Source organism: Haliaeetus albicilla, chromosome 12, assembly GCF_947461875.1.
Source record: "Haliaeetus albicilla chromosome 12, bHalAlb1.1, whole genome shotgun sequence".
NCBI classification, from domain to species: Eukaryota; Metazoa; Chordata; class Aves; order Accipitriformes; family Accipitridae; genus Haliaeetus; species Haliaeetus albicilla.
This window is the reverse complement of record NC_091494.1, coordinates 37,756,410-37,782,210: the sequence shown is the minus strand read 5'-3', so window position 1 is coordinate 37,782,210 and position 25,801 is coordinate 37,756,410. Positions and strand designations below refer to the sequence as shown.

Sequence of the window (25,801 nt, the reverse complement as noted above, 5' to 3'; positions counted from 1 at the left end):
TGTGCTTACAAAAGCCCCCAAACTTCTTCAAGGTTGTTGTTTTGATGGAAGTAAGGTGTTCTAATGGTCACACAGCAAACTGCAAAATTGCTAACTACAATGAAACCCCCGGGATTCACACTAAAATACTTCCAATGCTATCTACATTTGGTATTTCATGGAATACGCACGTTATCTGGTTAAAAACTCAGAAGTGATGAGGGTTAACTTCTCAGTAAGCATTTGCTTTTATTTGGAATTTTATGCTACAAAAATTGCAAAACAGACTGAGAACTTAAACAGTTAACATAACGAACATTTAAAATGCAGTATTTCACAGAAAATTAGCTTATCAGCTATGAACATGAACTAAGTTCTCAAATTTTATATCAATTATAAATTCAGAGAACTATACCTGTTAAAGTGCACATTTTACATTCAGCATTAAAATAGATAAGGCACTTTAATTATTAAAAGATAAAACTGTTATTAACAGGGTTAAACAACTTGATTAAAATAAATGGATAACTATTGCTCATCTGCATTGTAGATGATTATTTTTTCCTTCACCAGAACAACAATCTCTGCAGGGCAGGAACATTGAAAGAAATGATTGATCCCCCTCCAATATTTACTCAGTAAAGAAAAGCAACAACAACATAGGAACAAGCAGGGTTTTTTTTCTGTTCTGTTAATCATGGATGACAGCACCTCATGGCCCAGCTCCGTTTTTTACCAAGACAAAAATCCAATTATATTGCAGGCTTTTAGAAAGAAAACTAAATCTGTATTCATAATATGAATGTAGGAAAGTAACACTGCATGTCTTCAGGCATCTATCAAGAGGCCCAATTTTAGAAAAGTCCTACATATCAAAACCCCCTTAATAAATTCCCAGGGAGATTAACACACACAGCAATGAGGCCAAAATAGAAACTGGATTCTGCAGTTTCTGTAAACATAACGTTCAGTTTTGTTTGCTGCATAAAGGGGTAAAGCAATACAAAGGAACAGTTAACTTGAAAGAAAACCTTTCTTCTATAGTCCTTTTTGTTTACCTGTGTCAGATGTCAAGTGTTACTTCATATGCAGGTGAATTTGAAAATAATATTTTAAAGGCCCCTAAAATACTTTAAAAATTATCATGCAAGTTACCTTGAAGAGTACACAGTTGAACATTTAGGACAAATTATCAAGGTGTAGATCCAAGTAATGCTTCAACTTCCACCCAGCTTAGTATTCCAATACTTATTGCTTGTTGTGTCAAAATACAAAACCTGTTCTGTTATTCACTTGTACATTATTGGAAGCACAGCACAGGACCAGCATCAGAGAATAACGTGTGTTCAGCAGAAGACTTCACCTCCAGCTTCAGCACTCTGTATTATTTTTAACTTCTGTCTTCAGCACTCTGTATTATTTTTAACTTCTGTCTTCAGCACAACATCAATTTCTTCATAAATAGCTCTGAAAGAGGAGGAACAGGGCAAATCCTACATCACAGTTGTTTCATTTTGACAAAATATACCCATGAAATCCTGCCCAAGCATGAACTGCCAAGAGTTTATAGTGTTTGCCTAATGGAGTAGCATCAATTGCAGGATGCCCAGGGTTCCATGGAAACAAAGAGCCAGTCCTGTGGTGCGTCTGTGATTATACATTTAATGAGATACCTCTGGACATTGTCACTTTTGATGAAGTAAGTTTGGGAACAGGACTGCAAAACACAGATGGCAAGCGTAATCACGTGGCATGCAATTTCTGCGCTAGTTTAAAAAAAAAAAAAAAAGTTTTGTTGAGATTTTTCTACCTCAGAATTTGATGGTTCCTCAGAAGTTAGTTTTGTGTAGACAGTTCAAATTTTTTTGCAATTACTGGTAGAAAGGAGAGTTCTGTCATCTGTTTAGTTTCGTATTACTTTCTATCTGACTATTTGGCCCTCTAAAGAGCCCCAGCATCCATTCCCTTTTGTAGCTTATATTTAAATTGAGGATTTTCTTGATATGCAGTAGAACAACATTCTTAAAAATCACGATTGCTCTGAACAGGAATTACTGTGGTTACCTTGTTCCAGAACTACCTGTGTTGAAGTGTCAATGAGCTTCCTCTACCAGGACCCTTATCAGCTTTTCATATCACTGGATAAGATTTTAGTAGATCGTTTTTGATGCAGCATTACTCCACCATTTTTACAGATGCTGTTCAATCAACACACTATAGGAGTTTATTCCTTAATTGGTTATGCCAGAAATATTGGAAGATGTACAAAATGCAGCCACTCTCATTTAATTTAGCGATCCAGTTTGTCAGCTTGCTCAAGTCTAAACAGTGTGATCTGTTTTGTCACTCAGAAGAAAAAGCCAACTCAGAAGCCTTCTTGCCTTTGACACCTAAACCGTATATTATCTATTTTAAAAGTTACTTACTCAGTGGGAGCCAAGGGATCAAATTCCATTATCTCGTAGTAATGAGGCGATTGTGACTTGTTCTTTGATGCAGCTGGAGAATAAAGACAGGCAGATAAAGCCAGATTTAAATGTAAATGAAAAGCTTGCTTACTGCATGTTACTTTTTTGTATCTTCCTGAAAGGAGCAGATTATCTCCTATGTATCTAGTTGCTTTAAATGCTAAAATGGACAGACATGCCTAAGAGAAGCCATGAGCAGTATAAGATTTTGGGAATATTTGTTGCTGCCTCTAGTCTTTAACAGCCATTATGTAAAGCCCTTAAGTTCTAACAAGAAAAATACATCTCCATGAAAGTTAGGTGGTCTGCAGTATTTATTACCTGCTGGTGACGGTCCATTTAATGATGTAGAAGTTTGCAGATTTACTGGATTCAGAGGCACTGGGCTTAAAAGAGTCGCCAACTAAGGAGATCAAGCAAAACAGTGCATGAACGATTGTTCTATGAGAACTGGTTTGAATTAACTTATATAACTGCTGACTTATCTTTAGACTCTCAGACTACAGCAGGTAAATTCTCAGGTCAACAGTTATCAATCTAATCTCCATTCTCCACACAAAGTTCAAAACATCTTCTAGTGTTACCTGTAGCACATTTGTATAATTTACTTCTGTGTAATTTGTTACACTACACAGACTCAAAGACTGCAGTATTCACAATATAGGTATCTGCATTTACTTGCAGTTTAAAATAGGGAATATGCGCATGCGTTTGGGGGTTACTTCTCATTTCATACTGCCTACCACAGAAAAGCATTCAAATTCATAACATCACCTCAAAGCCCCTTCATATTATTTGCATTCCTTCTGTCATGGGTGTTTTGCCTGCAGCAGATGCCATTTGTCCTACACTGTACTTGGTTTTTAAGTGTTTGGGGTTTTTGGTGGGTTGTTTGGGTGTGGGGCGGTTTTGGGGGTTGTGTTGTGTTTTTTTTTTAATATCTTGTTTGAGATAGGAAATACACCAGAGTAACATAATGGCAGCAGGAGGAGACCTCAGCTTGCTTCACACAGCAACAGATTAAATACAAATAATAGAGCAACTGCTTTCTGCAAACTCCCCTGAGATTGTGCTGGACCCCAGAAAATATACTTTCATATTAGCACCTGTGGTATCAATAGCGGAAAGTTGGCCTGGTCACCAAATATGGAGTGTTCCCTGATGTATGGAAAAGGGCCACTGAACAGATCTTTGTATCCCAATTGGACAGCAGTCGGAATAAATCCAAAGAGTTCTCAATTTGACAGTTGCTAGCACAGAATAATTATTCTGAACATGAGTATTACTCACATTACTATATGAATGTCCAGCTGGGTTGCTTACACTATTGTTTTGTGCTTCAGCTGCAAATCTAGGAAAGAGTAATACATTGAAAGTAACTGAGAAACTATAAAAACTGTATATTCTGATTGTTACATTATTTTTTTGCTGGTCTGTCTTTACCTTATGTCGCAACTGCGAGCAGCATGGGCAGGTGGGCCAGTGTCCCATTCTCACATAAAAGGTAGGGAACTACAAGGACACCTCTCCTATCTTAAACTCTTCTTATTAACCCATACAATTCATCTGTTTCTCCCTTTCACTGGAGCACTGGCAACACTCAAGCAGAAAGTCATATATATCTCAAATATGTTTTGACTGTTGAGATAAATTTATGTCTATGTCTAAACAGTGCTGCAAGGAGTAGTGTATTTTTAAACATGTTAAGCAATGTCTAGCACACAGGTAGTTTTCACTCGTTTTACCGGACTAATGTGTAAAAGTAGTAAATCTGTGTTCTCACAGCTTTCTATAAACTCATTAGATGAATTACAGAGTACTAATACCTCTGAAGATCTTTTATCTGTTACAATTTTTTGATAAGAGATTACTCACGGAAATTGCTGAGCTTTTGTTGTAGTTGCTAAATCTAGCTGTGGATAAATTGATGGATGATGCCTGTTTTTATCTTCAGGGTGCACAGATATGCAATCTGAAATTCAAAGTGATAATTAATGATCATTTAAACATTATTAAGCAAATGTTAGTTACTTGTACGATGAACATTGAAAGGGTAAAATTTTGTTTGGAAGGCATATAAAGAGTCTGAAACGAGTTGCTGTTTATCACATGAAAGACAAAATTTTAATAACTCTGAAAAGGTTTTAGATGCAATGTATTTATCTCCTTAAAATGTCAGAACAACATTAGTAGTGCTATACATGGTAGATAGCACTTAAAACTCCTTTTGCTATTTCTAAAAGATTAAAATGGAATTACAGGCATTTATTCCTGGGGGCACATTCACATCTTTAACTTCACTATATGGCCTCCCCTAGAGTGGATAAAGGAGGAACTTCTACAAACAGTAATTCTGGGTACCAAAGTCAGGAGCTTTACTCACTCCTCTGACTATGAAAGAAGTCTGAAGTTAGAGGAGATGAGTACCTTTCTCAAAGTGAACTGTTTCTAACACCAAGGGCCTCCTGAAAAAACCTAGGACATCAAGAGGGTATGAGAAAAGCGTATCTGTGTTTCTTTCTTCCAAGCCTACAGAACAAGCAACTACCAGACTGTTTTACAGTCTTCATTGTAGTAGAAAACAGAGCATGTTCTACTGTTCAAATTTACGTAATGGGGGAAAACAATTATTGCTTCTACTGTAAACAAATTACAGGGAACCTTGTACTATCTTACTTTTTTTTTTTTCCTACATACACACATCAGTTCTCCTTTTAAGGAGATTTAAGGAACATCCTTAAAGTTAAGGAGTATCTTTGTTTTCTTTCTTAGAAGGAACTTCTTGATTCCTCCAGCAAGCTCTTGTTGGTTTGCTTTAGGAAATCAGACTGCAAGGGAAACGTGCATTCATCACTTACTAAGGCCTGAAGGAGACACTGCAGAGCCAGTTTGCACCACTGTTGACACAGGAGATGGAGAATCTATGGAGAGGTCAAGTAGATCACTCGAGGGAGCAGATGGCTGTTTCCTGTATAGCTTAACATTTGAAAAGGAATAAAGTTGTTTGGGGTTTTTTTGTGTTTTGTTTTGTTTTTTTTTGTGGTGGTGGTGGTGTTTGTTTGTTTTGTTTGTTTGTCTTTTAAAGGAACTTGTATAGTTTTAAACAAATAGCTATTTTCACAGAATATAAAATTTTAAAATCATAATATTAAAAACTGGCAAGTATGAGAGAAGACCAGGATTTTTTTGTGTGTGTGTGAAACATAGCTAATGAAACAAAAAATGCTTTCCAGAAAAGATCAGTTTCAGCAAGGTTGCTATTTCAAAAAATTAAGGAAAACAATTCTGAAGTAGGAAACAGAACAGACTCAATTCTAAAAAGCAACCGTGATCTTGTTTACTTACAGGTTTGATATTGATCTTCTGATTGATCCTGCAAAATTATTTTCATACTACTTATTTGTGTTATTGAGATTTGATACATACTTAGGAGATTGATTTTTTCAGTCCTGTTTTGGATAGGAAAAGTTCAAAATCACAACAATTTTTCCTAGGACACAGAAAAGGGTTCCATTTGTTTTGCCTGTGAACATATTAGAATTAAAAATGTAGCCAACCAAAGATTTTAATGAAACCACATCTTGAATTATACGGGTTTGGTCACACCAGATAAAAAAGAAATAAATATTTTTTTAAAAAGATGATGCATTTTAAACTTGGAGACTCCTGAATAATATAAAAATGCACAGACTGCACCATTTGGACTATTACCTAATCCAACAACGCATCCATCAAGGAAAAACATCCACCTACATAATCAGAATGTATTAATAGTGACTTTTCAAGGAAAACAAGATCATCTTGTACCCTTTTTTAATAATTGTCAGCTGTATTTCAGCATTCACAATGCGGTCATTTTCATATTGAGGGCTAGGTGACTACACAATTATGGCTTAGCAGAAGGTGAAACATGCAAAACTACTTTGGGCAATATAATTAACAACCATAATTATCAATCAATAAAGGGTAGTCATTAAAAATTTGCTACAAGCCATTATTCACAATTCAGAAAAAGCTTTGACTCAGAAAAAACCACCAGTAATAGTGAATTCTGATAGTGTAATAGTATTTCAGTCTATAAATACTTAAAAGAGAACAATTGAAAAGGAACATTATGGTTCCTCATTTTGTATATGGCAGATAATAGTGCTTAGCTGTAGAGGTAATAAACCAGCATTTGAATAGATATCGCTCTCATTTCTCCTCACCAAGCATCCATCTTAGATTTGACATTATTTGCTACTTTAACTATGTGAATTTGCATGAAATTCTGCAAGTGAGACTTTGGAAAATCAGTAGGAGTAGTATCAGCCTGTTGTCTCCTGTACCTCTCAACTAGAGAATAAAATCTGCTTATATCAAAAGTGTATTCTTCCACAATGAACAGAAAAAGGAATGTTTACAGTGCTGCAGTTCACAAGTTCATCTATAATTACTCACCTCTGTGCGTTCACGTTGTATTCTCTGATTCTCCAAAAAACGAACTCTGTTTCGAGAGAACCTGTTGAAATTGCAGAGTTAAACGTTCATTCTTACATTTCTGTGATGTTCATGCCAGAGAGGTAACTATGAACATACACTATGCCAAATCCGGCTCCCCCTGACCAGAACACTCTTCCAACTGAGTTCCAGGAAGCCTTCTGTCCTCAGAGGTCCCCACATTCCCTGACGGCATCTGAGGACAAACCACACACCTGTTCTGGCACACAGCCCTCTCGTTACTTCAGGCATTTGAAATAATTTTTTTTTTTTTTTAAAAGGAAACCAAAAAATCCATCTGCATAAATATTTATACACTAGGAATCATAACAGTCCTACACTGGGTCCAGAGGAGACACAGTCAAGCGATATTCAGCATCCATAAGGTCAATCTGTTTCAGAAGTAAGAGCCCTAAGTGGTATTGACATGAGACTGTCTATACAACTGCATTTGCTGTTCAGGGTTACCATACTGGTGAGGCCCACAAAGATAGTATATATGCAGGGAGAAACAGAAGAAAAAGCCTTTCCAACTGCAGAACATAAAATATTTATCTGAAATACAGGAAGAACCAAAAGTTGCTAGAGACACTAGAGGGAGTCATCGTTACGTACATGAGGCCCGTTTATTGCACAATGGTGATTGCTCCTGATTTAATTTGGACTCTACATTAATAATCAGAAACAGAGAATGCAGCATGACTTGTCTTCAAACAATACGTATAGTATGAAACAGATGCAGCTATTTAAAATGAGTTTGTCCTTTACACATCTCATTGTTCAGAGGGAGTTCCAAAGAACAAGTCTTATGCAACAAACATTAACCAAATACATTTTAATACTTATCAACTCTAAAGTGCAATGCATCTACACCCAGGAAGACTCATTACATATAAGCCATAACATTATAGTACTAAAATGCAGTAGTTTTCTGTCCAGTTTTACAATGGCCAATTAATTGCTCCTTCAGTCATCAGGTGAGTCTTTCATAAGGAATTTGTTGAATTATACCCGCAAGCTACTATTCATAGTTCAAAAGGTTCTTGGCCTCGTCAGTATTCATCAGTCATAACAAAAATGTAAGCCCACATCTGACTTCAGTGGATTTACAGAAGCTGAACAGAATTCCATTTTTGCTTTACTAAAATGAAAAACTTCCTAAAGCAAGAAGTGAGCACACAACTCTTTCAAGGCAGTTACTGTAAAATATGGCAACACTGCTGTAGACATAAGATCTAAGGATAAATGAAAACTAAATGTTGTCAAGATTAGGCCCAAAGTTTGTGCCATGACGCTTAGAAGAATTAGTGATATTTTCAGTGCAGCATTCAGAAGAGGATTAAAAAGAAAAGATGACTAAATTCTCTAAATCTGCTAAATTTAATCACGAACCATTGCACTTGATGCATAATGACTTCTAGAACATTTCTTAGCCACGGAGGAGATCAACTACTTAACATGGAAGGCTAGTTCCTATTAAGCCAGAATACTCTCCATGAGTATACTCATGATATTTTGGGGGACAATACTGGAATTTTGAGTTTAAAATTAATTTGTTTTGCTAGCATCTTGCCATGCTACCAATGACATAATAGACAAATACACAGGATATCAATGCAAGCACTGCGGTGCTTCCATGTGTGAAAGAAAGAAACATTTTCTGCTGTAAGACAAGTAGAACAGCATGTTTCAATCCAGTTGAGATTGCTTTTCCAGTTGAGAAAAGCAAGCAACTCTCTTAAGCATGCAATGAGGCAGAATGCTATTCCATGGCTGATTTCTGCAGTAAAGCTGTCAAGCTGTTTAGAAAGAACAAGTATTCTTTCCTGGAAGCATATATGCTTAAGAGAGATAAGGACCATCACCAGTACCAAAGGGTCTGTAGCAGATTACAAATTCACTATGCACTACCAAAAAGGAATGTCAAGTTCCAAAATGACTTTTGTGTGCCTCCATCTGATTTCCTGGTTATGCTGTTAACTTCTTTTACCCCTTTCTAATGGTTTTCTAACTACCTTTATGAACTGTTTCTGAAGCGTTCAGGAGAAGGCAAATACATAATTTTCTCTTTTTCAGTCTTGTTTCTTTTCTGGATTTAAGGATAAAATCTATCTCCTTGTGGAGGATCAACATTAGACGTAGGGACCATCCGAGTCCATTAGGTGCACTTATTCAGTTAGGATACCAAATGTGAGGAGAGAGGCCCTGTACTTACCTTTCATGTCCCAGGAGGACATTATTCAGATCTTCATTTACTTGTATTAACTCAACTATCACATCTTCATTCTCCACTGTCACCAACAATTCCATGATCCTCTCCTGCATCATCCGACAGGTCTTATACAGTTTCTGCCCAACGCAGGGGAAGAAAAAAAAAAATATAACAGTGGTCTCCAAATTTGTCAGTTCTGGAGAAGAATAAGACACTTCAGCGCTGCAGACTCACAGGTAACATTCCTTAATTTACACAAACCGCATGCATACCAAACATTGCAAATAGCATAATTTTCATGTCTTTGATCTCTGCAAGGCAGGTTGACAGCTCCTATCATCACAGCCAGCACTCCTACCTAATCCCTACCTCTTGACCCACCTTTATTTCTAAAGATGTATCTGTCTCTCAAGTCTAAACTACAAACTGCAAAATAACGAAGATCTCTAGGTGATGCAGAACAAATTTGATTCGATCCTGTTTGAAGCTGATTAAACTCAGCAGGATACTTCACATGGATGTAATGGATGTGATCCTGCTCAACATCTGCTTGCAGAAAAGACAATAGTAGTCTAAAGGACAGAAATGCTCTGTGACACAACTCTCTAGCTCTAACTATTCCTCTAAGTGAGGAAGTTTGGATGCGCTTGATCTATGCACTTTTTGAGAAAGTAACACAAACCTAGCAGAATCAGCTGGTAGGAGAATTATGAGAGTTTACTGAGTTTTGCATTACTGCTAGTTGAAATGAAAGATGGCTTATTTGTATTACTCTCCACTGCAGATTTTGCATGTTCAAAGAAACAAATTCTTTAGCAACAGGAACTTCGACTCAGCTAAAATTTCCCCCTGCCCCCCGCAGTGCATTTGCAAATGCTGGCTCGCTCCTCTTAAGGAAAAAAAAAAAAAAAAATGAGGGGGAAATTACTCTATTTGCACACTGCTATTCAGAAATTGCTCTGGTATTATTTTTGAAGTGATCTGATTTTTCCTCAAAATACATATACTTCACGTAAATAAATTATTTTATTTATGTAAAAAAAAATTTTGCACCCCTTTGCCAAATCTGCATAAGGATTACAGGGCACTATATCTTTCAGTACTGTATCTTCATAGCTGTCCTGGTTTTGGCTGAGATAGAGTTAATTTGCTTTCTAGTAGCTGGTACAGTGTTATATTTTGGATTTAGTATGAGAATAATGTTGATAACACACTGATGTTTTCAGTTGTTGTTAAGTAGTGTTTATACTAAGTCAAGGATTTTTCAGCTTCTCATGCCCAGCCAGCAAGAAGGCTGGAGAGGCACAAGAAGTTGGGAGGAGACACAGCCAGGGCAGCTGACCCAAACTGGCCAAAGGGATATTCCATACCATATGATGTCATGCCTAGTATATAAACTGGGGGGAGTTGGCCAGATGAAGGGGGGTGGATCGCTGCTGGGACTAACTGGGTATTGGTCAGCAAGTGGTGAGCAATTGCATTGTACATCACTTGTTTTGTATATTCCAATTCTTTTATTATTATTGTCATTTTATTATTATCGTTGTTATTTTCTTCCTTTCTGTCCTATTAAACTGTCTTTATCTCAGCCCATGAGTTTTACTGTTTTTCTGATTCCCTCCCCCATCCAACTGGGTGGGAGGGGAGTGAGGCTGCGTGGTACTTAGTTGCTGGCTGGGGTTAAACCACAACTAGCCCAGGATAAAACACACAAAAATGTATTCAGTTTAATGTCTGTAATTAAATTTAAACCTCTCCAACTCCACACTTTACTATCTGATCCGCATTTAAAAAATGTGTATTTCTTATGACTCCATTATACAGGCAGACTAGCTCCTTTGTAAATATCAATATTCAATAGAGAAGGAAATTGAGACACTCATTTCAAGCATGGATTTGCTAGGCTTTGCTCCTACCCACAATGACGTATGCAATCTTACATTTTGAAAACTGGAGTTTTACAATGATGGACTACCAGCTGGTAAAACAATCATCAGTCATTCCAATGAGTTTGTGCTAATTCTTACCAACTGATGATCTGGACCCAAATTCCTGCATGTCCGCCAAGTATGTTTGTTACTCTTCTTGGCTGATGCTGAGTTTCAGCTATTCTTTAGCTAACGTTACTGATCAGCACAACATTTCAAGTGAGATCTGCCATCTTAAAAGCTTGTCCAAAACAGGGTGGAGAAAGGGAGGAGCCTAGCCACTAATGAAGCTACAGAACTGAAAATATGTTGCACTGATAAAGTTTACCCAGTTACAGTTTTTACTGAGAGACCCCAGATAATCAGAAAGACTGAAACTAATGTCTCCAAATCACTCAAAGCCTAAACAAGCAGCTCTTTTAATAAAGAACTTTGCTCTCTGACAACAAAAGCCTAATCCAAGCAACCCAGGTAGATCCACAAACAAAAGGGAACATTAAACATTGTTAAAGGAGCAGGCTAGCCATGCTTGATGCTCTATACCACTCAGTGCACAGGGGAAGAGAACAGAGAGAGCAACAGTGAAATTAACATAGAAGGAATGAGTTTTTAGTCACTCTCCCACAAATAAGAACTCCACACCCTGTCCTCAAACTTTTGCCAACAATTTTATTACTGGGAGTGTCAATAAGAATCCACTGGTTCACTGTGGGCAACCTGATCTGTGCGCCCACATGTAGAAGGGCCATAGTAGGAGACAGGAAATGAAAGACATGCTTTTCCTCTTTCACAACCAGAAACACTTACCTTGTCGTGGACTGGACAGAGGTGGCCAAGCATATTAAACGAGCATATTCTCCTACCTGGGGTATCTTTCACTGGCTGGTTAAATCATCAAGGCCAGTTTGCACCTTGGCAACCTCCCTAGTGGCAGTAGCACTACGGAAGTCAATTATTGTGCACCGAACAGCCAGAGAGTAGCTGCTTAGGTGGTGTCCATTGCTGGAACAACCTAAACTCAATCCTTTAGTGCAGGCAAAGCAAGCCCTCTGGAACCTATTGCAACAGCTATTTGCCCGTGTTTAGGGTCTACTCTGCTCAGACCCATGCTTTGCAGGCCCTTCCTCCTTGGGCTTGTAGCTCCACAAATCTCTGCAAAAGAGACAGTGTGGGAGATGTGAGGAATTTCCAGGGGAGCAAAAACCACTGAGAGATTGCATCTGTCTCCTATCTGGTTACCCTAGACCAGCAGCACTGCCTGTCATTAAACATGAGAGACAGTGGCAAATTGCTGCTCTCTCTCCATATCTCACTTCCAGTTGTGAAGCAATCCATAAATGGACACAGCTGAACAGCATGACCTTGAAGGCAAACCAACAGCACGCAGTAAGAGTTCATTGCAAAGGAGAAACTCTCCACTGGGCAAAAGAAGCACACTGAAGGCTTGCAAAAATTAGATCAGTTCTCCAACACATTTAATGCTGACAAATTACCAAAAATGCTTCCTCATCATAGAAGTTCAGAGGTAAGTTTAAAAACAGAAGGATGTGATAAAAAGCTTTTTAAATTCTTGCAGACAATACGAAACAGAAAAATGTCCATTGACATAGGTCACTAGTGAAATACTAAAGTAATACTGCATTTTTAATTTCTAAAATAAAAAAATACACTACAAGCAAGTAGAAGAAATGACATCACAGAAGGAAGAACGTCTGCATGTTCACTGTCAAATCTAAACTGGACTATTGCAATACGCTTCCCTCAGGCTACACTTTAAGAGCACATGGATTCATCTATAGCACAGCAAACTCCCAATCTTTGAGGTCACGCACATAAAACCAACGCTTCATATTCTTCACTGGCCTTCAGTCTGCCTTTAAGGTACTGGTAATAATAAAGAGAGCACTGAAAACTCCAGGATGGATACAAGAGAAAGGCTGTGTCATCATCTATTTTCCCACAAGGCAACTGCGTTCAAATGGAATGTTCTCAGGGCTGTTTGACAGAACATGCTTAATAGAGAACGCTCCATTATGAAATTCCTTTGCCCTTGGAATTCCCTAGAGCTTAAATTTGCATTGCAAGCTGTATTGTCCTTTCCTGACTATCTAGACATCAGGGGAAGGTGAAGGAGACAAGAAAGCTGAGCAAAACCAGAGGTAGAAACCTGTTGTTGGATTCCATTTGGCAATCTGAATCCAGATGTTAAAAGAAAGGATATGACACATTTTAAAATCAACTTTGACCAAAGCAAACCAACATACCCTACCAATGAATTATCGCATACCTGTAAAAGATTCATATCATCTGGATTTTCAGAGCCAGGAACATTTTCTTTTAATATTGATGACATGACTCTCACATTCATTTTTGCCATATCCAGTTCACTGTACAGTTTCCCAATCTGTTGAGTTCAACAGGACAGAATATTGTGTAAGTGAACAGAGTGAGCAGAGTAATTCTTGCCTCTAATACATACTTTCTTCCCCATTAGGTATAATACGGGCCTAATTAGCATTATTTTATTCCAGTAACATGCCATGAAAATGAATGGAATTAGCTCAGCTTTTATATGTGCAGTCAAACTAAGATCCAAATCTGATAGTACTACACATTTTCCTTGCGGTTAATCCCTCTCACTAATGTTACTGTTACTCTTTTTAGTTACCTACAGGCCAAGCAGGAATGGAAGTGAACTGTCCTTTCCTTCCTGCTTTTTAGGATAATCTATTCACACAAGCCTTATGCAAAAGTAAGTTTGGCTTTCGCACTTATCTTTGAATTAACTTTTATCAATTTGTATAACAACATCATTAGATATCATTCGAGATTCTCATGCTTGAGTAAATGATTCCACTTTCCGGTTGAGGTACAACCTTGCATTTACTGAACCCACTTCTGCCTATTTTGCCTTGGTATACCACCATATAAAACATCTTCAGGAGAATAAACCTAAAACCATGGATATAGAGCTGTGCCACTTGAAATGATGGTCCCTCCCAGTGGTCTGGTTATTGAAATCACACATTAATGGTACATTTCAAGTGAGCCCGCCCTCCTCTAAACCTGTAGTATTGTACCTGTTCAGGAGTCAACAATAATGTTGGGCCTGTGGGAAGAGGCAGTAAAGAACGTTTTGCAGGATTAGCAGAAGATGGTGATGACTTTGCAGAAGGCTGAGATGAAGTCTGCTGAAAGACAAAAGAGCAGAGCTTGAGTTTAACAAAAGAATTGAAGCAGACATCCAGATGAGAAAGCTACACAACATATTTGTCAGACTAGACAACTGGGCATTAGCTTTCTCATAATCAATGCTCCCTGGGAATTCGTTGAGCAAGGTCTATTTACAAGAATAAATCTAATGGATGTTTTGTAATTAAAGGAGGCTTGGAATTCAGATATCTTTTAAACGGGTTTGCAAGTAAATTCCATTACAGGATAAAGTGGGAATGGCTGAGAACAGGCTAGCTCCTTGAGCTCTTAAGCCATCTAACAGCCAAGAGCCCTTCCCAAAGTGCCACTGCAATTTTGCAATGAAGTATAGTTTAGAATGTCATCACACCTGAAAGCAGTGGAAAGGTTGGGGCGTTAAGTCTGGGTCTCTGTAGATGAACTACAAAGGTTTTCTGGATTGAAAAGCTGGAACACTTCATCTGCAGAAAGCTTTGTTTGCATTGAATTTGAACCGACTGCTATAAAAAAAAAAATCCGAATCCAAAACCCAACCTGCACAAGACTACACACTTAAAGTCCCTCAATTCCTAGAGACCGAAGTAAAAATTGTGTTCAGATCTGCTGTTGCTGAGATCAACAGAAGGTTTGCCACTGATTTTAACGGGCAGATACACGTGGCAGACAGAATCACGTCTACTGTACTTGGTGAGGAAAAAAATTATTGTCTATTGAGAGCATTCTCCACACAGCTTGTTCAAACAACCTTTAAATACATAAGCTTTTGTGCACTCCACTATTCAATAATCAAATCAAACTCAGCATAAATGTGAATCAGTCCTGTCTGCACTGATTATAGACATCTAATTCTGTAATTGCAAGGTTCCACTCAGTGGTGGATGGCTTTCACACTTCTCAAAACTCTTGTGAAAACTCTTCTAATAGAAAAAGAATTCTGGAAAGAATGGCTTTAACACATGTCCTGTACTTTCAGCTGATGTCCAGTGCTCAAGCCTTACTTATATTTAATGTCCTAGATGCTACACAATGCTACACATGGCATACGCTTAAATAACATTTATTGTGTACAGGCTGTGCAAACAGCTGGAGAGATATATAGACAATAACCTTTTCTTCCAGATTTCTACCTCTCCTGGTTTAATTTTAAAGATAGATAATGCTCATATTCTGAACAGTATGTGTTTTCTTGAAAAACTTGCTCATTTTAATTGAGGCTTTCAGAAGTTGACAAGTTTGTAGCACTCAGCTCTCATTCATTTTGAGTTAAACAGTATGCCTGAATCCTTTACACACTTTGAAAGTCTCAAGAGAGAGAGGCTTCCTTTTTGAAAACATATCCACAACTATTATATAGGCCAGGTTTCTTTGTTGTCATCTTAGCTGTTACAATTGAAACCGATTCCTGCTCACATGCTTAAGTGGGTTGGTCATATTCTGCCCTGGAGCATTTAAATTAAAAAAAAAAAAAAAAAGAACCAAACAAAAACCAAACACACCTTCTTTGTCTACAGAGCTCATACAATTAACACATCCTGTTTCTGATTTACAATGCTTAATGAAGTACCCTTGTGTATCCCCACCTTAGGTCCCCCTCTGCCGGTGTCAGAAGACGGAAACTCCACTCCTTTCTTCAGCAATTCTAGATAAACTTCTTTTACTTCGCTCACATCCACCATTCCTTGGAAACCTCGGGCCCACGTCTAGTTTTGAAGTAACAGGAACAATAACAGTCACAGAAATGGACAGTCAGTGGATCAGACAAGTGCTTCTAAAACATGTGGTACCAAAGGCAGGTCATTCCCTCTATCCACTCCAGCTAACTCCATTCAAAGCAGCAGGAACCACAAAAGCTCTGAAGTTACCTCTCATCCTGCTTGCTAAGTGGAGCCACAGAGGGAGCACATACACAATCTGGGAAGGGAATATAAAAGGTGGAGGTTGACAGTTTTCCAGTCCTCTCCCTCTGTCTTCCAGTCTGTGCTACCCCTGCATGAAGGGGGAGCAGCAAGAATAAAGTCTGGTCCAGGAAGAGGTTCCCATGAGTATGTTACATCACAGAAATGGCCTGCATCATTAAAAGTTTACCATATAGCAGACACACAAATACTTACTGTTTACTCTAGGCTTACCATGATAAAGGTCAAGATTTTCTCCTGCATGTCAATTGGCAGATTGTATCTTGGATTCAGTAGTTTCACCAGCTTGTCTTTACAGAAATCTTTCTTCACAACTAAAGACTGGAATCTTGGGCCACAGTTCTCTATACACATGTCAAGCAGCTGCACACACAAAAAGCTTCTGTTACACAGATACTAGGGAAAAAAAATCCAACTTGACTGCTTTTGTTTCCTTTTGTTTAATTTTTTCCAAGGTGTTATGGGGAAGAGTACGAATGGATATGAACAGGTCATTGCCAGCTATCTCACTGGAATGTCTGATGAGGTTACTACAGGGAAACAGTAGCTCACTGTGTGCACTGTTATACATATACAATACAAAATGAGATGTGTTAGCCAGAGTTATACTAGTTTTAAGAGAAGTATGGTCGCAGTTGTTTCCATGTCATAACAGTTACTGAACACAGAGTACCTTAACAGCATGAAATCTGTCCATAGCTTAAAAAATTACTTGTACAGATTCAGTAATAGAATTAATTCATTGCCTGCCACATAGGTACCCTGGTCTGACAGATTCTGAAGAGCTCTACAGGAGAAGAAAATAAGCTTACTAAATGCCTCTCTTCTAATCTGCCCTGTAAGTGAGAGACTAATGAAAAAAAAGAAAAGAACAAATTCAAGAACTTGGAGTACAATTTCTCCACGCGTTTCAAAGGTCACCCTGATTTGAAACAGAACAGCTGAATTGTTCCAATTGTCAGATTCATCTTCATGAAAGAAGTCTACTTCCAAAACTCTGCTTGGAATGCTTAGAGTAGGATCCCTGCAAGCAACATGTCTGCCCTATCAAATATAGCAGTATGTGATAATGACATAGTATTTCTCCGTTGTACAGCTCAAGGTGGCTGACTACAATTCCCACGTTACAGAAGAGATATCAAAAGCTGTCACTACATCCCAGTCACCTGAAATCAGGCCAATACGAGTCTTGATAGGAAACTGGGGTCAGTAAGAGCAGGGGCAGAATCAGGAAGAGAACGCATCTTGCCTGGCTCAAATCTGGAGATCAACCAGAGCAATATAATGCCCCATATAATGAAAAGTGGTCATTCTTCTGCTTTTTGCTCTTCAACCATATCTTTACTTTCCCTCCCAATTTAAGAGGGAAGATGGAAAGGTGAAAGCAAAGGGTAGAAATTAACAAAATTTTGCAAAATTTCATGGGTTTTGAGACAAAACTTCCCCCGAATCATGCAACAGATAGGCTATATTCTCAAAAGGATACACAGATTTTAAGGGACACTATTGTAATATTGATAGAAGTAGGTTAAATACACTTTCCTATTCAGAGCAGACTATATTTGACTAAGTTGAAATCATTTTAGTAACTCATTTTTTAGCCTCAGGACTTGGGGATTTTTCTCCCAGTGTGATCAGGAACTTATGGGAGAACAGGTTTAAGACCAGAAGAAAATACATTGCTGAAATGAAAACAGGGCAGAACAAAGAGACGCTGGCAGACTGCTGTGCAAAAAAACGAGAGATAATTACAAAAAAAAATCTTGGCTTGGATCATTATTTTTCATTTGAAAGAGTACATGAAACATATGCTAATAAGCCAAGTCATTTGCCTATGCAGTACTTCAAAGATGGTCTGTGTAAAACATTTTCAACCCAGTGCATGGGAAATTTGGTATGCAACTCCCTATTACTAACTCCCTACTTAAGGGACTGAGTATTTACCCTCTGAATGAAAGTGCTGAACTAATGGGCTAGATCCTCTACTCAATTATGCCAATCCAGCCCACTCACTTAGAGCGAAACTAAGCTGGTGTAAGAAAAAGAAGAATTTGACTCAATTATTTTTAACTGGACTGTTCATGAACAAGCCACCTTCATGCTAATAACACCTTTCATCAGAATTTCAGTATGGTTATTTATCATTGTAAATAGGACTCCACCTTCCCAAGCAGTTCCATTGGAATTAATAGATCCAAGGTGGCCAGGTCAACCACTGCTCCACATAGCACAATGGAATCTCAACAGAAACATGTTTTAATAACAGAACTGGCAAATTAACTTCAACCAAACCATTAAACTTCCTCTAAATGACAGGCAGGACCTGAGAACTGTTGGAATTGACAGCCCTGCTATGTTCCAGGCTAGCTGATACCAAACATCCAGCTGAGAAGAGATCTACACTGAGTGAAAATGGGGGCGACTTGCACAACCAAAGCCCTCTGGTTCACATGACAGCAATACAAATCTAAAATGATAAAAGGCATCTGAACAGAGATGAAGACAAACTGTAAGGCAGAAACAAAAAGAAGAGAAGTTGGTGGGTATAACAAAGTCAACTACATTCCTTATCAATAGAGACCTCACTCAGAATTCAGTAGGACTATCTGCTCCTAAAGCAGCCAGGTATGGTCCATAAAGCTGTAATGAATGGATGTAGTTTGTGATGGATACTTCTCAGACCTAAGGTGAATGCAAGAAAACACAGATGAACAGTTTGCTTATTCATATTTCTGACTCAAAGGGAACAAGTCATTAATCCATCTACAGGATTACACTCTACGAAACATATACTGATGTCCACCCAGTAGAGTTTTTGAACAGCAAGACACTGTTTCCAAGTGCCAGCATTTAAAAGAAACCTGTACAAGCAGCATTCATCAAATACAGTGTAGTGGCTATGTAGACTTTACCAAGATTCTGCATTTCAAAAATATTAGTTTTTCAGAACTCTTGAATTTTTCAAATTACATATATATATTAAAAAAACATGGAAATATGGAAGTCTTTTGCTCCCACTCAATGTCCTTTTCTTGTCCTTTTTGCCCATATATAACAAAGTGTAATAAAATTGACTAGGACTTTTTTGATTAAGGAACTGGAGGGCTCTCTCATGTTTTTGGTTATTTAGATCCTCTGCTTTGTGAAATGTTAATTTAACAAAGGAAAATCTGAAGGCCATATTTGCCATGCTAATATTTTCTTACATCTGAAAACTTACAGGATATTAAAAGGAAAATGAGAAAAAAGCCTAAGGCAAAAAAAAAAAACAAACTCCAAAATTTAATTCTAACCAATGACTTCTTTTAAAATATTTTCCAACAATGCAGAAATGAAACAATAATTCCATCTGAAATTTCTGCCCACTGCTTTGCATGTAAGCGTGTATGCGTGGACACAGGTACAGAGGGACACATTCCATAAACTACTTCCCTATGTGCTGTTCAGTTCCTAAGACCTTATAGGCACCAGAACTGGGGCACTGCAGTAAATGCTTTACAAAACCAAGGGAGATCTACAGAGACAACTGAACAAGTGTCTCAGCGTTCACTACGTAAACAGTTTACGTAGCTTAAGTCTGTTACTAATAAGAAGTCAAATAACACATACACACTTTGTTGGATTCCTGCCTAGAAGTTCTAATCCTCTCCACTCTGATTGCAAAATCACCACTGCCAAGCCTGATCTCTTGGCTTTATCAAAGACCGTGCATGAAGCAACTTCATGGCCTGACACATACACCTCGATCCACGTGACTTCACAAGCACCAGGTAACTTCAGCAGATCAGAGTGTATGAAGCCAAGCCATAGCCAACACATTATACAGCTGGCACTCACCCTTCTTCCTCCGAGTAAATAAATAAGCATCTATGAGCCAGAAGGAAGAAGACGCTGTTGAGATTTAACACATCTCAGTGACAGAATCAGGGCTAACACGTGCAGTCATGTTACTTCAGATGAAGACTTTCACATTTCGCTCTGTGTGTAATCTCTGGGAATAAGCTCCTTAAGCATTTTCATTAGAAAGATTAAATTCCAGAATTTCAAGGTTGAGTAAATAAAAGTGGATCAAAGTACATTTCAAAAGAAAAGCTATTTGTAGATCTGGTGCCTTCTTAGTTGTATCTAATGTAGGTAGGAGAGACAATTTGATGTAGAGTGTCAAAAGCTGGAGGGCCACATTTACTGTAGGAAATACAGGCAATAATTTACAGTTCATCAAAAAAAGAGCCCTTATTTTTGTAGCAATTTGGGAGAAAAACAATTTTTCAGAGATAAGAGTTGCACAGGAAGTGGGGGGGGCTTGTGTTTTAGGAATTGAACATTATTTCTGTTTTTCCATTTGCAATGATTTGCTGTTCCAATCTAAGCATTTCAAAATGGGAAATAGGAACAATTTCATTAAGGCAATCAAGAACATAAAACCAGAAGATATAGCACATAGAAAGACTGATTTGGGAACAAAGGAGTTAAAAGTCATACGTGGTCAGCAATGAGATCAAAGGAAAGGTTTTACACATGCCAAACTGATGGCAGTACTGGTAGAAAACCAGAAAAAAGGAAAGGAGCCGGGGCAAAGGGAGAGGCAAAGGATAGAAGACCTTACATAAGAACAAAAGCAGGAAGAGGGGGAGTTAGAGGAAAGGCTGGCACTTCTTTTTTTAAAAAAAAACAACAACAAAAAAAAATTAAGGAACTCAGGGAGAAGAAACATACAGTCAGAAAACAGAAGCTGGGCCAAGAGGATGCGATTGCCTGGCAGGCACAGTAACACATGTACACGTGAGTGGGTGAGAACAGACATGGAGAAAGGGGCCTGGAATAGTAAAGAGACTGTGAGAAAGAGCTGAACTACAAGAACAACTGAAACCTAGTACACACTCCATCTGTGAGCAAATACAATGAGCTTCCAGGTCAATGTGATAAAGTTCTTCCTTGGATACACCTGAAAAAAGATGCTTCTCCCACTTTTATGTTCTTAAGTGCTAAGCTGTAATGTCACCTTGGGTGTATCTGCAGAGTAAACATCCAAAGAAAGGCTCCTAAATGTAAGCACTGGATTATCATAACTCCAGCTGACTGTGTCAGATATTCAGCAAAGGACCTACGTGCACAAAGACTGTAGGAGAAAGAAAGCAGATCTGATACAGGGATTGCAATTACAGCGGAAACCAAGTGTTTCTGTTATGCAAACACGTAGAACACACAGAAAGGTGACTCATGAGACAGTGGAGGAGGAAGCCAGGAAAGAAGTGCGGAAATGGAACGAGCTGAAGGTATACATTGGTATGTTTAACACATTTACCTGTACCTCTTGTTAGGAGACACTTGGGCAATTGCTAAGTGTCCTACAATTAGACACTATCGATCACCTATCTTCGTTCATCACTTCTCAACACATATTGATATAGATAACGATTTTGCACAACAAATACCAAACCCACGAGTAATAGTATTTCGTCTAAGGCAGACAGGCCTCTACAACCTCAAAAAAGGAAATGGTGAAGAAAATACTTCTAGACAAACAACGAAAGACACAAATCCCCAACAACTTAAAATACAAATGGCATGGTACTTCTCACAGTTGCACTATTGTCAGTCAAGAGTAATTCAAGTTGGGAACTCTGGACTTAGGACAGCGTTAGGAACTTCCTGCTGCTGCCTACATTATCAGTGTAGTGGAAAGCAGAGAACTATGTTAACATACTCCAGTAAATCTTAAATTGACTGAAATCACAACGCTTCCCCAAACTGGGATAGTTCAGAAACACTGTCAGATCCTGGAGGCCAGGTTACCTCAGTTGAGGATATTCCCAGCCACTCCAAACTTCAGTCGTAGCATCTGACTCTTACGTGGCTTAGCCTGAGTCTTGCTCCCTTGCTTAACTTACCATTGTTACCCTTTCATTCAAGTTTCTCATTTATACACGATAACACTTACCTTTACAAAACAGGTATTGCATGTTCCACCATGCGGCATACCATGCTCAGTTTAACTAAGATCAGTACCACAAGGCGAGTAATAGAATGGTCAAATGTCACTTTTGTGTAATATATCAACCTCCTTATCTTTCACAAACAGGTAGCGCACTGACAGAGGGACAGTCACTGGAGTAAATAAGAACTATACTACTTTTACATAGTACAAGTTTAAAAAAAACCAAAAATGCAACAATAAATTTAAGAATTTGCATCATCCAGGACTCCATGGAACGCCAGTAGACCATCTGATCTGCACTGGGGTAGTAATGTAACACACAAACAACAAAGAAAACATCCTGGAGAGTTGTGTCAGTGATAATTTGCATGCCACCTTATCGTTTAAAATGTTTTCCTTCTCAGTGTCTAATTAATATAAATATAGCTGTACTTACGGACAGGGTAAGCCTGATCTCCTTATGGTTGCAATTTTTTGAAAGCTTTTTCTTTAGTGCTTTAACTGCATCTTTAGGCCTGTGACAAGAAATTAAGTAGAGAAAGTTTCCAGTAAAGTTAGACTGTTTTTCTAGTTCGTAACTTCATCCAAGAGCCAAAAATGCTGGCCTGAGATACGGGACCAAATTCATCCCTGTATTTACACCCACATAAAACTAGAGCAATTACCCCACTGATTTCAGCAAAATCACTTTGGCATTGAGCTAGAGTAACAAAGCAGTGAATCACGTTTGCTGTTGCAGGCTGTGCGTTACTCCAGAGACTTGTGCAGAGAAATAAAGTTATTCTCCTCTGCAAAGCCTCCTCCAAAATTATATTATTTCATTGTTGTACAACAGATTTACTTATCTAGCTTCTATTGCTATGAAAGGGAATAACTATTGCCAGCTGCATCAAGATTTGACTGGTACCTATTTTTCACATATGATGCAATTAAAAAATATTCTTCTGGGAGTGTTGTCAGGAGTAGGGGTGTCTTGGCTAACTTCCAATCTTATAATTGCAGGATGCTTTTAAACTCATCTGAGTAATCACCATGTACGGATAGACAACCCATTCCACCCCAAAGACAGTGGCATTTCTAGCCCAGTCATTTTGATTTCTATATATACACCCTATATCTTTTAACTATCTATGTAGGAGGAAAAGGGTGGAAGATGGTATCGAGCTTATCACATGTGGGAAACAGTTTTGCCTGATTAATATGGGCTATCTATAGTGTACAATTATTAGGGCCAGCTCAATGCTCATGATCAACAAAAACAAGATGTCCTAAAGTCTCTTTAGGATCTCTCCAGAATCTGAGATGGAGCAATAGGCACAAATACAATGTTTCAATAAGAAAAAAAAAAAGAAATCTTTGTTGAAAATATTTCAAAGCCAATGAAATTAAATGAGTATTTACCATTACTGTGTTTTTCAATTTGAAATGTTGTTGTACTTCAACAGAAAAAGAGATTTCTCTATTTTTCTCAATTCTGTATCATACCCAGTCATACCAGTAGAGCATCAAGTGATGGCTGGGAGCACAAGAGAGAAGAAAACTTTCCCTTGCAGAAAGCTGTACTACTACCATTCTACTCCTGCTTCTTGCTTCTCTCACTGAAGCATCTGGAAATGCTCTTGTCAGGAGCTGGATATTGCATTAAAATAACCATTCGCTTAATTAGATACAGCAGTTCTGCTGTTCCTAGTATCCTGTTACAGACTGTGACTAGTAGTAGTTGCCTAGGAGGAAGTTATAAGGAGCTCCTCTGTAAGCATAAGCTGTGCACAAGAGGAAACAGTTTCTTAAAAAAAAGCTCTGTTGCATAGAAGCTTCATGTAAAAACTAACGCTGAGGGTCAAAGCGTGCTGTTGCTTATGGCAATGACCAGAACGGAGTTATTACTGACCTTCCAAGCAATAAGAGCCATGGGTGAGAGTGTGGGATCCGAAAAAAAATGAAGGGAAAGAAAAGGTAATATAAAAAAAGATACTTGTTTAAAAACTAAGGCATACCTCATTCTCCTGGAGAAAGCTCTCCAGTGTTAAAATATGCCACTGCTAGCAGTGAGTTCTTGCAGTACAATGCTGAAGCAGATCTTACATGAGAACAAATTTCCTTCTCCCCCCTTTTACAGGTGGGAACAAGGAAGCACAAGGCAGCAAGTGGCTGAGCAAACCAGGACGTGGCTGTTCAGTGCAAGAGGCCACCTCCGTCCTGGGAGCCCTGGGTACATGCCTTCGTAGGATGGATCTCACTGCACAGAAACCCAGCCGTCGCTTCACTCCTGCTGTGATGTAGGCTGGCTGAGAAATTGCATAGTGGGGAACTCGGCTTAAGTTAAAAGCACAGAGTTTTAAATAGTGTTGTAGGCAACCAAACGCTCAAGCTCTTTTTCCAGGCTGGGTTTTGCAGAGCACTGGGGTACCCGTTTAGCCTGACAAGCGGTACAGGTTACACGAAAGATGTCAGACCTGGGTGAGAAACCTAGGTTACCACCTTTCGCTATCGCTTGTCTTTGGGGAACAGCCTACAAGTCTAATCCCTCCAAGTCCTGACGGCTGACCACAAGGCACCGAGGCAGGCAAAACTCTTCCCTAGGAACCAAAACAGACCTGCTCCCTGCTGCCGTTTCGTTTTGGGGTAACTTTACGCACACCACCTTTTCGATTTTGCCCTGCCCTCGAGCAACGCCGGCGCTACCTCCGAGACGAAAAACCGGCTCCTGTCATTTCCCACCGGAGAAGGGGGCAGGTCACGGCACTGCCGGCCCCTCTGACACCGGCATCCCCCCCCATCCCCGGTCCCACAGCTCCCTGCCCTCGCTCACCCCTCCTCCGTCGCGTTGATCACGTCGCAGATGTGCATAAACTGTCCCCACTCCTCCGCCTGCAGCGCTCCGAACGTCGCCCGGTCTGAAAGGCCAAAAGCAGCCCCCGTACAGCCGGCCGCGGACCCCGAGCACCGCCAAAGCCGCGCCGGGCCGGCCCGGGCGGGTAGAACGGGAAAGCACCGTCCCTCCGCACCCCTCACGGCCCCGGGCGGCGAGGCGGGAAACGGCGCGCGCCCGGCTCCCCTCAGGCGGGCTGCGGCGTAGAGCGGGACGCGGCCCCCCCCTCCGTTACTCACCGACCAGGCTGCCCACGGCGGTACCGAAAGGGTCCTTCGGAGCCTTCGCGAAAGCCATGGCCGCTGCCGGCAGCGCCTCACGGCCTCTGAGGGGCGGCAGCCCCGTCCCGTCCCGTCCCGCCGGATCCGGCCGCTCCCCTCCCGCCCCGCTGGCCGCTCCCTTCCTGGGACTTGAGGCGGAGCCGCCTCCAGGTACCATCGCGGCTCCTCGCCGCCTGATCACGTGCGGGCCGGGCAGCGCCGCCCCCGCGGGGCTCGGGGGCAGGGGCTCCCCGCCGGGCTGGGGCTCCCCGCCGCACCTGCGGGGCCGCTCCGCTTCTGCCCCCGCGGAAGCGAGCGCTGACGCGGTGAGGGGGGAGCAGCCCCGCTCGGCCGCGGGCCGGCCCGGAGCGCGGCCCCGCCCGGGGGGGGGGGTCCGGCAGGCCGGTCCCTCACGGCTGTGCCTCACGGGAGGGTCAGCCCCGCACCCCTGTCCCGGACCCAGAGCACCTCCCCCACCCCCCGCCGACTTCCACGCGGGATCACGGAGCCATCTCCTCCTGTTCCTGCTGCTTGGCCAGTATTTAACACGTGGCAAA

The 25,801-nt window shown here is 40.0% G+C and overlaps 1 protein-coding gene across 3 annotated transcripts; it reads right to left on the bottom strand.

Annotated features, from left to right (window-relative positions):
- Positions 1 to 203: 203 nt before the first annotated feature.
- Positions 204 to 25,383, bottom strand: TOM1L1 (target of myb1 like 1 membrane trafficking protein). Of its 3 annotated transcripts, none has more exons than XM_069799221.1 (16): positions 25,224 to 25,383; positions 24,925 to 25,009; positions 22,549 to 22,627; positions 16,388 to 16,537; positions 15,839 to 15,958; positions 14,147 to 14,257; positions 13,354 to 13,470; positions 9,142 to 9,275; positions 6,888 to 6,948; positions 5,306 to 5,423; positions 4,323 to 4,419; positions 3,738 to 3,798; positions 2,769 to 2,850; positions 2,406 to 2,478; positions 1,375 to 1,446; positions 204 to 1,342 (listed from the first exon to the last, which is right to left on the bottom strand). In XM_069799221.1, the coding sequence occupies exons 1-15, from the start codon at positions 25,279 to 25,281 to the stop codon at positions 1,383 to 1,385; spliced, it is 1,410 nt and encodes a 469-aa protein (XP_069655322.1). In that variant the 5' UTR covers positions 25,282 to 25,383; the 3' UTR covers positions 204 to 1,342; positions 1,375 to 1,382. The 3 variants fall into 3 exon arrangements, 2 of the variants coding, with proteins under 2 accessions (XP_069655322.1, XP_069655323.1); XM_069799222.1 differs by having other exon boundaries at positions 14,147 to 14,254; positions 25,224 to 25,382; XR_011327244.1 differs by lacking the exon at positions 2,769 to 2,850.
- Between the last annotated feature and the right edge of the window lie 418 nt (positions 25,384 to 25,801).

Bases quoted from the DNA above. Each gene is read 5' to 3' on its own strand.
- TOM1L1 (XM_069799221.1), bottom strand. From the start codon at position 25,281: ATGGCTTTCGCGAAGGCTCCGAAGGACCCTTTCGGTACCGCCGTGGGC. The intron at 15,959-16,387 runs GTAAGCCTAGAG...CTTCAAAACTAG, and splicing joins AAATCTTGACCTTTATCATG to ACGTGGGCCCGAGGTTTCCA. The intron at 3,799-4,322 runs GTGAGTAATCTC...ACTCTTTCCTAG, and splicing joins ACAAAAGCTCAGCAATTTCC to ATTTGCAGCTGAAGCACAAA.